At 39.3% G+C, this 15,600-nt stretch overlaps 2 protein-coding genes and 1 pseudogene across 5 annotated transcripts in view; all 3 read right to left on the bottom strand.

Moving 5' to 3' along the window:
• The window catches only part of LOC145445854 (cytochrome P450 4V2-like), a 416,089-nt gene extending 410,799 nt beyond the window's left edge, over positions 1-5,290 (bottom strand). For all 3 annotated transcript variants that reach the window (XM_080324007.1, XM_080324008.1, XM_080324006.1), the window contains exon 1: positions 4,803-5,290. In XM_080324007.1, the coding sequence (XP_080180133.1) occupies positions 4,803-5,236 (434 nt within the window). In that variant the 5' untranslated portion in view covers positions 5,237-5,290. The remainder of the gene's footprint in view (positions 1-4,802) is intronic.
• Positions 1-15,600, bottom strand: part of LOC145445865 (neuronal pentraxin-2-like) — a 540,218-nt gene that overhangs the window by 464,845 nt on the left and 59,773 nt on the right. The window lies entirely within an intron of this gene.
• LOC145447454 (5.8S ribosomal RNA) lies at positions 12,219-12,371 on the bottom strand (annotated as a pseudogene).

A 15,600-nucleotide genomic window follows, 5' to 3' on the forward strand; every position in this document is an offset into this window, starting at 1 on the left:
GTTAAGATCCCCGGAATTGATCAGCAAACAATAAAATCAATACAACAGTAGGGTTACGATACCTCCTCTTTGGCCTAAATGTCCTCCGTGTTGGACATTCATCCTCCTTTACAGCTTTTAGGGGTAAGATAGAGGGTAGATTCGAGTGAAAATGGGCATAAATGACTCTAAATAGGAAATTCGTGGTTCGACGAAAGTGACGACCTTATTTACCATTTTTTTATGAATTATATTCGAGTATTCCAAGTCTGAAAATTTTGAAAATGTGTCCTCCTTTCCCGATTCCAAAATATGGTAGCCCTACACAGCAGTGAACTGGTAACCGTAAACGCACCTCCGTAAATATATGTATCTACCCCGGCGCACAGCCAACAGAAAAATAGGAAGGGTTTGAAAATTTTCCAAATGTTACGGGATAGCATCAATTTACATCCGTAAATGCCGAATAATACATGGGTCAGAAAAACTTCCTGGTGTTGACGAACTCATGCGTGCGATATATATATATAAGACGCCCTAAACTACAATTTTGCACTCTACTAAAGGAAATTGAAATAACACGAATATGTAATTTCATTTGTAACGAGTCCGGTTGTGCTATCAATTATCGAGTCCACGATCTCCGTTGAATACATGTTCAGCAATGGTAAAGAGTTTATCAAAAGTAAGTCTATTCCCCACCAGAAATCCCGAAATTCCCCACCAGTGGGGAATTCCCCACCATTTGGGAACCACTGCTATAATGTTACTTGCATAAATTGTGGGTCGCCTCTGCATACCGCTGGACTCATTTGGCAAGGTCAACGATTTTTCGGCACTTGGACTTTTCAATATCGAAGATTTCGGCGAATACGCGGAATATTCTATTTATGGTCATATACGAGGATCCACGAAAAATGTGGCTGGCCCCTGGATACGCCAATACCTCGGGACTGATATTTTGGTCATCAACATCCCAAATTTTGCGGTCAGACTAATCTCATTTTTGGTTGGCCTTGCAAGTTCACAATAAATTACCTGGGTAATTTATTTTTGATAATGTAACTATAGTTTCGATAATTAACCCGCGGGTCACGGGTTGACCGCCCCTGTGTTAGATAGAAATAACCAGGCTTGACGTAATATTTTCATCTAAAAAATTTGTTTGTCCATTTTGGGGCCATATTTGTTGCGAGCATACCCAAATGTGTCGTCGGAAGCGGTACGCGGTAACATTACATTCGTCGACACCTCTATTTGTGGAAATTGGTTTTCGGCACTTGTTCTTATCAAATTGAGGCGCGGATTTTCAAGATACGACCACGTATTTCAAGAAATGCAGTTGCAGAATTCACTTTGAAATAATTGAAGTGAACCAAATTTTTTACATGAATAGTATGATGTTATTTTCAAGAAAAGTCATTTCGTTGCTGTTTATCACTAAGCCTACAGCAGTTATTATTTGCACAAGACAGATGACGATTACACGATAATTGAGCTAAATTTAAACTAAAACTTCGTGGGGGTCCGCGAGGATCTGTGACGGTCCGAAAGGGGTCCGCGAAGACAAAAAGGTTGAGAACCACTGCCCTAAACTATATAGTGCGAAACGAGCCAAGCTTAATGTTCAGACATTTGCCATGCTCGTGTTTTTGAGAACGAACTCTGATTTGATATGAACTGAACGTCATTCAATGTCCAAGTTTATGTGAGTTCAGTATTTATATATGTAATCTATCTTTGATAAAACGGTGTAGTTATCATTCCAATGCTACTCTAGTTTGGAAAATTATGTGTAGCTATAATTCTAATTCTAATCTAATTTTGAAAGAACTGTGCGGTAGTTATAATTATAATTCTAGTCTAACTTGGAAAAAACTAGCTCTAGTTATAATTACATTTAATTGAAAAAAAAACAGAAAATGTTTCCACGAGGGAACTGCGCTCTAAAGACGTGCTCTCACATTAGGGATAACATTGCCAAAGAAATTGTGGCAGCAGAAAGTCACAGTATTCGAACTGCAGCTAGAAGATTATCTCCACAGTCCCCACAAGACACGTGCACGCTCTGTGGTGTCGCGGTTACTCGTGATTACACGTCATCGCTTCTTAACCCTTTGTGAAATGAAGTATTTAAGCACTGTTGCCGTTTCTCCACGTGGACTTTATCTTACAGTCCCATTTGCTCCGGTAAAACGTGGAAACAATATGATACGCATCTCGATCACTTTGCTTCCACATAATGCAACAGCACGGACTCTGCGATAAATTGGGATCAATCTTATTAGCGACACTGGCGTGAATATCCGATCGTCATAAATATTTACTGCGCGATTCGAGAGATAAATTATGGGTTCCGACATACCCCAAGAGGTAAACATATTCAAAAATATTAGGAATCTGTACAATAAACCCCCCGCACATGGAGGTCGGCTCAAAGGCAGTATTATAATTCGCTTCCACTCCGTTAACTGCGAGTAGGCCTACTCATTAGTATAAAATTGGAATGGTTGTTTCTCCCCTTTGTAGTTGAATAATTGAATTGTCGGTTTATTGTTTGTGTATGCCCAAACTTTGATTGTTGAGTGTACAAGTGTACATTTTGACCGTGGTGCCAGGGGCCAACAGGCGAGAAGTACATACTGCATTTGTTCCATGAGCGGTAAGAACATCTTCAGATATTCATAAGAATGCTATGGTTCTGGCATGCTTCGCTAATGCTATAGTTACTCGGGTGATTTTACTACTGAATTATGGGAATTTTGAAAATATATTTGAGTGAAATTGGATACTTGTTAGCTTCGCAAACGACTTTCCTCGTTCTATCGCACGATCCTTAGTTTCAGCAGCGACTATGGATACATCATTGGCAGGTCACAAAAATCGTAACTATACATGCGTAATAATATTTATGGAATGTATGTTTCCTCAGTCAATATTTACATACGTCCGCATTCGTATGAATGCTGGAATATATGCGCGGAGCATATTTGCTACGATCGTCTTAAGTAATCAATTTTGTATAGCAATATTGTGTGTTTTGTACTGGGTCGGGGGTCGGCAATTATTTTGTTGAGGGACAAATGAGTAGCGGAAAATACGTTTGGGGGGGTCGAGCTAAAAGTTTAAACTGTATTCTGCGTTGTATTTTTTTTATATTGAAATCAGCAAATTGCATTATTAACTGGAATTGCTCAGTGGATGTGGTAATATATTATGTAATGTTTTTTAGTGTCATCATTGATGACGATGGTTGACATGAAACTCTTTAAACTATTTCAATCACATTTAGGATGTTACAATGCAGGTCCTGGTCGCCGCATCCCGACCTGTGTGTGACTTGGTAAGATACGCTCTTGTTTCGCTAGTAGGTCTAAATATTGCCGACTCCATAATTACATTCCCTAAACAAGGTGATCTGTTCACCACAAACTGAAAATACGAGTGTACCGCTGACTTCAGTAAACAAATATTTACTTCTACAAGTCATCTTGAAATGTCGGCCTTCATCTTTTGTTTTATTGACGTGCCCATTTCTCGTTCATACACAGGAGTGAGCAATTATTTTTTCCGCGGCCCAAATGAGAAGCAGAAGACACGTTGGCGGGTTGAGTCAAACATTTAGCTGTATTCTCTAGCCTATCACTTTAATTTCTAAATTGAAAGCAATGAATAACACTGTTAATAAATGCTGCTCGGTGTATGTGTTGATATTCATAATCATATTTATTTGTCGTCATATTGCGAAACGATGTAAAACATGATAGATTTTGAACTATTTTTAAACCGCTATCAGCGTTTTTCTATCAAAACATTAAAATGTATTTGGGATACTGCAGAGCTTATTGTCCTGGTCGCTGCCTTCCGAGCAGTGTAACTTGGCGAGTTAGCCTAGTGGTTGAGGGAATCTTGCAGTTCTGAAATAAGCCCTTCATTGGCCGAGTGCACGTCTTCGTGTTTTTGTCATACAAACGACTTAAATTATACTCCTTATATTTCGGCACTAACTGCGGGTTTAACTCGGACTCCAGTAAACAGCTTTCGGCCTTCTTTTTTGGAATGCCCGTTCATCCTCTATGGGTGATGATGACTCATAGTAATAACTGGCACTTATTGACTTGTTTAACGAGCTAGAAATTTGGAAACGAATCACCTAACCATCTGTGTGGTGACATCGCATAGTGGTATATAATCTACAGCTGCAACGCCAATGGGTTATGGATTCGAGTCCGACCGAGGACGACTCCAGAATTCCTACCTAAGTGTAGGAGGTTTATCTAAGCTCCTCTTTGCAATCTCATCCGTGCAAGCGGTGTCTTAGAAAAAGCCTAGAAGTGGGCCGTGTTACAAGTCGGCATCTACGGGGAAAAATGGAGACATCTGGCCTGGTGTAAATGACCATTAGGGGTCTTCAAAAATGACTTTTTTGCTTAAATCTTACTGGCTACTTGATAAAATTGTTAGGTTACCTAATTTAAGCCTACACACAAAATTTGGTTCAATTCCAACCACTAGCCGCATTGTTACAGGAGAAGAAAGTTTCTATTTATCATATAAAAATAAATGAACCTCCAACAAACACTTAGGTAGCAATTCCGGAGTCGACCTCGGTAGGAATCGAACCCGCAACTCATTGGTGTTGCAGCTACGCTCTCTCGCCACATTAGAGCCAACGACTGGTGTCAGTAAGAAAACATAAATGTTCTAAAAAATAAGTAAATTTACAGCTATAACTTGAATCTCGATAACACCGATGCATCATTAATGCTATGTCAGCATCAGAATTCCACGATCTTAAATTAAACAAGGTCAATCAAACCCACTTGAAATGAAATGTCGGCGTTAGAAGCCTTCTCCTGGATTTCCACTTTTCCCCATCCGAGGTTAACAATCCTCTTCCCAGCCACGGGTGGAGAAAGTCATAGAACATCGCCTTCGTATTATGCTGCGAGCTCCGGAGTAACACTTCGACAGCATCCGGACCTGTAGCAATCAAAACCGGTTCGCTTCCCATCCAAACTAAACCAGATTGATGTCCTCTATCCCGTATGCCACCGACTACTCGCAGCATTTTTCTGTATGATTGAACTTGATCGCCTCTAAACACCATTGCATGACCCAATATCGGTAGCGAACGCTCCAAAGGTCCTGGTATGCTTCCATATGTAATCCATAATTGCATGCGCTTCTTGGACACTTTATAGATTACGACAGCAAAAAGGACAGTGAGGGTGATTGTCGCTAACGATACGTCCATGTTTGTTGCATATATATGGAGATTGCATTAGCTTAAAGCTTCTGAATATAGCATTGTAGAATCCGTCGATTACTAATACACCACGCTTTTGTTCAATTACACGAAGAGGCGAAGAAGAATGTTGCAGTAATCGTAGACCCTACCATATTTTTATTTCCTAAATCAATTGAATTAGGAATTCCTCGCATCACTGCCTGCATCTATGTGGCAACAAACACGAAACCAGAGCAGTGAGCACAACACTAACACAAACCTGGCATAGTAGAAAATTTATTGTGTCTTGTCAATTTTACTTGAAGTACGACACTATTCCAGATTCTGAATATAACGAGGGCCGACCTCCGTCACCGCTACCTGATTGGCCTGGAACCGAGTGAAAGCGAAATAATGAGCTTCGGTGGACATTTTGTTGCCGTGGCGTCAACTTCTTCAATGTCTCAGAAGATTATGTGAACAGCCCAGCCATATTGTGTGGAACAAAAGGTTATCTGTGGTGTGGACCGAAAACCGACTCCAGATCTGTCGGAATTTGATCAACAAGTTATTTTGCTATCATGATATACGACATTCAACTCTTGTCTCATCTTCATTAATAATATCCAGTGGCGTGTGGTGAGGATGATGGCTAGTAGATTTACAGATATATAAGACCAGAAAGTTGGCTGATTTTTGACAACATGTTTCTTTTTACGTTACCACTCTTCGTCTTCAGTCTTCACACACAGGTTATGTAGGAAGCTGCTACATACCCACAATTGAAGCTAGGAACAGTCGGAAAATACGTAATAGGTACATCACCAAGGGAACATATTTGCTCTGCACTACATGCTAGCTGTCGCAACTCCCCGACTCATTATACAGCGTCGGTTTGCGAAGTAAATAGGCATTATATCACTGCGCATCGATTGTCGGATTGTCAGCCAACAATGAGAGGGGAAAGTTCATTTGAGCCTCGAAGAATTATTGTTATTTTCGGCACTGTCATTGTACGTAACAAAGCCGTCAGTTTGCGTACTCGATAGCGCATTGTATTACTGCGCTGCGATTGTCGAATTGTCGTCAAGCAATGAGTGAGGTAAATGACTCTGTGGCTCACCTCGTTGTTTTTCTACTCTGTCATTACAACTAGCAAAGCCGAATATCACAATTCGTTGCGATTTTGATGAAATTCTAGCACTCTGACATTATCAATATTAGAGTTACGGAACCAGTGTGACAATAATAGCATTGAATTAATACCAGTGAATATAAAGTATTTGCTGCTTTTGAGGAACGTCGCGTTCACAGGTGAGGCTTGGCTCGTCTCTGCATCACCAGGGGCTCACCTCTCCTTACGCGCTATGTTTTCAAACAAGAACCATTCAAACTGTCTGATTTTTTATAAAAATTAGTCATTCATGAACATCGATGGGAAATACCAATAATCATTAAAGGTTTACCCTCTGATTTCTATTACTATGGGAATTCCTTAGGCAGACAGAATGCAAGAAGACAAGTGTGTCGTGATCCCACTCGCAATGTGATGCCAGATAGCATAATATCTTCACGAACACATTCGTGTGTGCGCAATCAGTATGTACCTGAACGATGTCGGTGCTTGCACCATCCCTACCATATATTATTATATAATGCTGTCAATGAACAAATTACAACCCGCATTAAAGGTACTTGGCCAATTTCAAATACAATCTGATTTATTTTCACATAGATTTCACATAAAATCCATGTACTGCAAGCCTTACTTTAGATAAGAGTCTCAATCCACCCTAGACATCTGGTCCTTTCATCGCATATCCTTTTAGTCCGATCTCATGGTGCACCATCTTATGTATTTAAGGCGGAGAGGGACATGCTAGTTGTCCAATTTCACTAAATTAGAGTGAAATGCAAGTAATCTAATTTTAATCTAATTTGGGAAATGTCCCTGTCCTTAATTTTAATTCTAATCTACTTTATTGTTTTCTGGAGAATGACTCCTTGTCTGAGGCATTTTGCAGCGAGTTAACAGGAATATCCCCCTCGCGCAGGGAAATCCAGTGCCAAGCCGCCATCGCCTTTTACATACCGTACAGTCCTAGTAGTTATCGTGACATATAATAGCCTGCTAGCATAGTAGCTTGTAGTCTGCGAACAACATTCTAGTTCTTAAATGTTTACGTTAGTATATGACCGTGCTGACTAACATGGGCGATGCTCATGGTTACCACAAAAGAAGTAATATTTTATTAAAGTAGTACAAAAACAACAAGAAATATCATGACCATAAACATCATTTTATTTTGAACTATATGAGCTGCGCACGATACCCGACAACGCTTTCCAGGGTTGCATTTAAAACAAAAATGAATTTAAAACAAGCATTTTTAAAACAAGGCCCTAATTGAAAACATGTTTTTTGGTGTTTTTTTTTAGCCATGACGTCACACATTTCAATTGTGACGTCATAGTGGATTGACATTTGAAATTTAAAATATAGGGTAAATATAGCTCCTTTGACGAAATATCTGTACTATTAATGTTTAACCGACTATTTTGAGGGTTTCAACCATTCCATATCGATAAACGTCGGCTATATTTGGTGGTAATTGTCGGTAGGCTCATACAACATGTTTTTTGGAAAGTAGTACAATTATGGCATAATTTTTTATTTAAAAAAGGGCCTTTTTTGAAAACACCGTTTAAAACATGTTTTAAACAAAGTGTTTTAAAACACCGTTTGTTTTAAATGCAACCCTACCAGCGACCAATGAATCGATATAGGGGCTAGCCAGAAATGTTACCATCTGAAAGACTATCTCATCCTGAAGATTGACCTTGTGGGGACGTCCTATTCCGTTCTCCAAGCGTCTCGGTCTTGGCAGTGTCTGGCCCATTGCACGTCAAGGCAATATGTTTATTAATATCATCTGACTCGCCATCGATGGAATGCTGTTGCCATCGCCGAAGACGTTACAGCTAGTGTGGAAGTGCTGTTGGGCACAGGCGAATAGCTTATTGTGAAACAACAAAAATAATATTTTGTAACTAAAATCAATTTCAGCTTTTCAAAATGCTTGATTTCGCGTTCTTCCAAAATCACAAATCATTCTCTTGATCACTTTGCCATCATTCTCATGGTTGCGGGAATACACTGTGATTTGATATGGACCGATTTTAGCCGTATTTATTTCCCATTCACAATTTCATTATATTTCCAAGTTTTTGCGAATTCAGTAATTCTTATTCTAATCTAATTTGAAAAAAAACTGTACAGTGCTAATTCTAATTCCAATCTAATTTAGAAAAGCTGTGTAGCTCTAATTCTAATTCTAATCTAATTTGGAAAATCTGAACATTTTCTAGTCGTTCAAGTCTGGTCGTAGGATAACGTCTAGTGTTCTGTACCTGATTCCCAATCAATGCTAATATCGCCAACGACATCGCATGATCAAACTATCATTCTGTCGGACTACATAGCATACAGGTACCTTAATTCATGTTTCTCGGTCGTAAACTCATTCTGCGAGTGTGGATACCGTACGTTCTATGTCCACGGATGCATATGTTTACATTCGGCGGGGGTAGTTAATGATTGGCGTTAACAGCCCTCGTCAAGATGTACTGTATGCTATTGCTGTGTTCTGCAGGAATCTGCTATGGTACCGTGCGACAGAATTTATCGTAATTCGTACCAGAAAAGTTTTTCGTATTCTAAAATATATAGTCGCAGTGCGATACGGCAAAATTTTAGTACAATAATTTCATATCTTTATAGTACCATGCGATGGACAATTCGACCAACCAATCACACTGGCCACGGCATAAAATTCTGAATTGATATCCAGGTTTCCGATGCATCAAATAAAAACCAACAATATCATAATTACTCGAAAATGCAATTACGACAAATATGCAGCTTAAAATGAAGATTGGCAACTTCATTCGACGCTACCATTTTGGTATTAGATGAGTTATATGTGGTTCTATCTGCAAGGGAAAGTCTTGGTAAAACTATTATCTTGATGCGCTTTTTGTAATGTTGCCAAGAAGTGCGATTTTCTATGTGCTAGGCTAGATCCGTCATACTGACCCTATAATTCTGGTAAATGTGGCTAATCTGCACAGTTGAAATTCAGCGAGTTTTGTTTGAAACGTCCTCAATTTTCTTCAGGTATAACTGGTCCTATACGAATCGAACGTCTCTTTTAAACAGTTTCATACAACTCGTACATGATTGTGATGTATGCTATGTCCGGAGTACACCATGAGCTATATGTATACGACAGCATGCAGTTTAAATAGGATCTAAATCTCCGAATCAATATGAAATTTGATGTTTTGATGTGATGATGTTTTGCATTTTTAAATTGCCACTGTACTTAGGGTTGTTCAAAAAAATTTTTTTTTCCAAATCTCACTCGCTTGATGACTAAATCCTCAGGTTGTCTAAGAAAACGATGCACACCAAATTTGACTCAATTCCAACCAGTAAAGGCCTTGCAATCTTGCATTGAAATTTTTAATTTATTAGTAAAAATTAAAAAAAAATACAAATTTTTCTGTCAACCCCATGAAATTGTTGAGCTGCCTTCAAAAGACGATGCAAAACAAATTTGAGTCAATTCCTACCAGTAGAAGCGGAGTTATTCGAGTTTTTCGTTGATAATTCTCGGATTATCCTTGATCCGGATATTATCAACTAAAAACTCGAATAACTCCGCTTTTACTAGTTGGAATTGACTCAAATTTGTTTTGCATCGTCTTTGAAGACAGCTCAACAATTTCATGGGGTTGACAGAAAATTTGAAATTTTTTTTTTAATTTTTACTAATAAATTAAAAATTTCAATTCAAGATTGCAAGGCCTTTATTGGTTGGAATTGAGTCAAATTTGGTGTGCATCGTTTTCTTAGACAACCTGACGATTTAGTCAGTAAGTGAGTGAGATTTGATTTTTTTTTTTTAACAACCCTATACTGTACATTTGCCAAGGACTCGCGGTTGAGAACCATCGACCTATATCAGTGGCGGCTAACCTTTTCGGCCAACGGGCCACATAAGATTTGCGAACCATTGCGGGGGCCACTTGAATGTTGATGACCTTATTTTAGTCGTCTGATAGGAGCAAGCCGGATTAGGTAACGATGAAACATGGCTTATATTACTACGCATCAAAATCGATCACAATTATGTCATGAAACGTCATGTGCATTGCGCACTCATGACCAGGGCATGGTATGGTATGGTATTGAATGGGAATTTTCCATGCTCCATACCCGCCCAATCGTTCCATACCATACTTGACAATTTTCCATACCATAGCAACATTCTTCCATACCATATTTGATACTTTTTCCATACTTTCGCAGCTTGCCCAACCTCTCAAGTGATATTCTATTTTTGATATGTGGAAATGTTGCCGCGATTTTATTCTAATTATTTTGGATGAAATTATCCATTTAAACAGCCCTGATGCACCAATGATATCCCCAGTTTCTTTATATCATATGTCGTCAGCAATGTATGTTGCCTAATCATCGAAGACGGAGCGAGCATTTGGAATTCACAACAGAATCTCATGACATGTAAATCTCGTGTGGTAACGGACTGCTAGCAGTAACATCATCTACGAAATTACATAAACCAAAGGTATTGTGAAATTAGAAGAATGGGTCCCAACCCTTTTTTAACTTTATTCCTCACAACTTGAAATCTAAATTTTCACCCTTTAAAATTGCTCCTTCCAATAAAATTTGGTGGGTCTTTGTTTTGTAAAGACTTGCTATTGGTGAAAGTTAAGACCCCCAGAATTGAACAGCACGCAAAGAAATGAATGAACAGTGAACTGGTAACCGTAAACGCAATGTTGCGCCTCCATCAAATGCATGTGTGAGCCGACAGAAAAATAGGAATGGTTTGAAATATTTCCAAATATAGCGAGGTTGCATCAATTTACAGGTGTAAATGCCAAACAATGCATGGGCCGAATAGACTTCCTGCTGTTAGAGATAAGTCGCCATAAGCTACACTTTCGCACGCTGCATAACTCGTAAAGAAATCTGTCATTTCACTTGTAACGAGTCCGGCTATGCTATCATTTAGCGAGTCCGCGATCTCCCTGAATACATATTCACATACATACGAGGTCTTAAATATAACGAATCAGGTGGTTTCGATCACACCATTTCGCATACGACTGAATAACAACATATATGCGTTAGATCGCGTGCCGCTGTCCAGTTGGTTTTCGCTAATCGGAGGCACTGATAAAACGAATTGCTGAATTGCAAATGAGCTAATTGGCCTAAATATTAGAGATACGATAAGCATTCCATATAGACGATTAATAAACGAGGTTATTAATGTGATTTTTTTACAAGTGAGTCTATACCCGACCAGAAACCCCTAAATTACCCACCGGTTCGAAACCACTACATTAGAATATATCTTAGAATATGAATTTACATCACTACAATCATTTTGGTAAAGCGAAACAATGTCCATTTTCCCCGCTAATCCGTTGACCACGAATTAGATTCATTAGCCAGCATCAGGGTGTCTATTCCTTTATCAAAGATATCTAAATTTCATGAAGTTTAATGCGTGTTTGGAGGCCGGCATATCGTAACGTCCCTCCAAGCAAAGCTAGACATTTTGAATTATACAATGATGGTTATGTAAAATAGATATTGCGTGATGATCATCCTACCAAAAGCGCAGAAAATTATTTCAAGTTCAACAAATGGATAAAATTATCCATGTAACTTTTAATCTTAGACTCTACGATTTTAAAACTTCCTTGGTAGTTTACGGAGTGGAAGTTACGATACGGGAAATGGAAGTTTTTATGATATTTAGATTTGAATATTCAATATTAATATTATTTTCCTTCATATGCGCGTAGCGTCTTCAAATAGATTTCGACCGGGGTGGGTGAGTGATAGATCGCAATTTGAGATATGAACATAGGCAGTGAGTGATTTCCTGAGGTATGCAATCAATTTGGAAATAGAAAGTGGTATCATTGTCATGATTCTGGCAAAATTGCCAAAGTATGGAAAAAGTATGGAAGTATGTGTTCTGCAATTCACATTACTTCTCGCACTTAGCTGCGTCCTTCATCGACTCGCGAGCCTAGTGATCCACCGTCGAAATACACGCAATTACTATTAAATAAATACAGCCCATCCTCAAGATTACCGGACCACGACTGACCTATCGATCTCGCTTCCCATGACATGCCGCCCTATTCCTTGTCGCTTTCTTTTTTCTATACTGTCTTCTTTACTTTCATTCAGTGTACATGCCTCCTCTTTACATCGCCTAGGCCAAGGTGGGTGTCAGATTCCATAGACTACTCCTTGTCGCTTCGACATCTTCTTGTCTTTTCATTGTATCGCATTTTTTGTGGTGTATTGAACTGATAAAATTGCTAATAAACCAATGATGATGGAAAGAACATTCCATACCATACTTGGGAAATTTCCATACCATACCATACTTGCACTTTTCCATATTACATAGCGAAATTTCGTTCCATACCATACTATACTTCCATACCATACCATACCATACCATGCCCTGCTCATGACCCAACGGCACTAAGCGCGAAAACCTTTCAATGTTAATATATTGCGGGTCGCCTCTGTACACCACTGGGCTCATGTGGCAAGCACAGGACATATAAATATCGGAGACTTCGGTGAAGATTCGTCTATCGTTTTGTGCCGACCATCTTTCTTCGAGTGCAGACGCGAAGTCGGATGTTGGACGATACTTTCTCTCATGATTGCGAATATAGTCAGACTCAATTAAGTAAATTGGGCGTATTTTTAATTTTCTGAACTGAGTCGCAATAAATCGCGCGAATTGCGAAGAATGAGATCAAGTCAAATAAATCTACCACGGAAAATTCTACTTTATTGTCATATAGGAATATCTACGAAACATTTTGCTGGCCCCTGGCTACTTTATTGCGTCGGAACTGGTATTTAAGTCATCAACACCCCATATTTCGCGGTCCGGCTAATCAAATTTTTGGTTGGTCTTGGAAGTTCACTGTAAATTTTACCTGAGAAATATAGTATTTGATATTATAACTAATTTCGAGAATTATCCCGTAGCCCCTGACCTATATATAGGATGTAAATAAGAGAGCCCTTGAGCTCAATGTTCACGAACCCCTTATGTAGTCACAGAGTTGGTTGGCGTATTTTGATAGAAGCCGATTCCAAGGCACCCAAATGAAAGCATAGACGGCCTCTCCCAACAAGACGAAATCTGTCGTCGATATGAATTTTCGCGCGGATAATCCTGTTTGAGTTTAAGTGCTCTCTTCGCCCCAATTATTCGAAATTTCATATCGGTGACGTAAATTTTGTGATACGATTGTTGATATAGAACAGGGGTGTCAAACATACGGCCCGCGAAGCCATTCTAAATAGATTGAAAAATGCGTGTATTATCCATCACATCTCTAACGAATGTTGAGATTCTTAGTAAGAAATTGTTCGATTAAATAGTCATTCAAGACAGCACCATCTCGAGTATGTTTATAGGCTACATTATAACCACCCGACTGCGGTGTTGTGGTTTCTGGTGACCATTACTATAGCAGGTCGCTGACATCGCCACCCAATTCCGAGAAGGCAAAAAAGTGCTAATTCATTTCACGGACCAAAGACTAGTTATTTAAAGCAGCGAAAACGCCAATGCGAAACCCATGCAGGTTACATGGAAATTATAATGGAGGTATCCAGCCTCGAGAGAAACCCGAATTGCGATAAAATAATATGAAGCAAATTCCAACGTCCGCGTTTACAGTTAAATCATTTGCGTTCCCCACAACGCATACGCATGGTTGATGCCAATATATCACTAAAACGAATGGAGCATAGAAATATGCTGACTTATATCATCGTTAGAGCCACTGTTTTATCGGTTTATTACTGTATTCAACCGCCAATCATCGTATTATTGCCAATTTCACTGTTTGCAAATAAAGGTGCAGCAAGAATATAACCCCAATGATCCGTAATATAGTGCAATATACTATTGTGTATATATAGGCTGGTTAATGAAGTATTCAAATGAAAAACAAGAACATGGATTTTGAGGTATTTCGGGATTGAGGAATTTAGGTGCGGCGCGCAAGCGATCTGAGCTGTTGAATCTGGCGACGTCAGCTGAGCTTGACACTCCTGATATAGAAGGTTCTTTCCAATTCTCTACTAGTTTCTAACGATTACCCCTGACGACTGTCAGCCGAGAATATTGCAGATTATTGCAGTGTGACATCTGTTGTTCCATTTCAGAGACCAGTTTAAATATCCCAGGGTTATTCACCCTGAAAAAGTGTCATAGTATTGCTCCGTCCAAACGCAACAGCGAGACACCAATGGCCTAATAGTGCCTAAATTGCTCAATTCTTTTGTATTAGAGCTAGAATTTGCATTTCAGTAGGACAGGGAATTCTATCTCAACCCAACCTCCCCTGCGTATGCTACTGGAGACGACGTACGCCAACAACAGTCACAGTTCAATCACTGATCGGGCCTAATCGTCCTGCAACCATACCGACCTAGGCTGGCGTTTATCACAAATCATATGCATGGGGTGACTACGTTATTTAACCTTCAGGTAACCCCCGAGACTGGATCACGGAGTCCATGGTGTTCCATGGAACACTGGTCGAACAACCTAAATTCTCAACGTAAATCATACACATTTCATGAGGGGCAACGTCTGTCCTTCACCGAAACTGCAATATGCAAGCCAACCTTAAAATGTTGGTGTCAGGGCCCCATACTAGCGATTGTGATCCCAGATACAGTATGAATTGACTTTTACTTTTTGATCTACATTCTACAGACATTAGCAGGCCTATGGCACGATTTGAGCATCCGCAATTGACAATTTTTTTGCACCGAATAATTCGACACTTCGGACAAGAAATATAGTCAGTTAGTGACTGCATGAACAATTGCCACGCTGCTTTATGCGACAACAGTCTCGTCATAATATTCAAACACAGGGGGAATTATGCGTTAATAGCTCAAATGGTTCTCCTTAATATGTGATTGAACCAGTTCCTTACACTGTAGATCAGTGGTCGGGAACCTATGGCTCGCGAGTCATATATGGCTCTTTGCCAAATATTTAATTTTGTATTGAATTGATCAATATTGCAGCAACTTGTTAGTAAATTTTCATCACAATCATAATAATTATTCTCGAGACAGTATAATCATGCCTATAAGACGTAAAGACAATGCCGTCTTCAGGTTTAGAGAATCAGACACCCTCATTTCAGAATCCACAAATTTAGGTTACTGTTGCGCGGCGATAAAAAGTATGCGTGTAGCGCAACATTGTGTTACCGCCGAA

Source organism: Botryllus schlosseri, chromosome 9 (genome assembly GCF_051294905.1).
Source record: "Botryllus schlosseri isolate E-star chromosome 9, Bs_hap1, whole genome shotgun sequence".
NCBI classification, from domain to species: domain Eukaryota; kingdom Metazoa; phylum Chordata; class Ascidiacea; order Stolidobranchia; family Styelidae; genus Botryllus; species Botryllus schlosseri.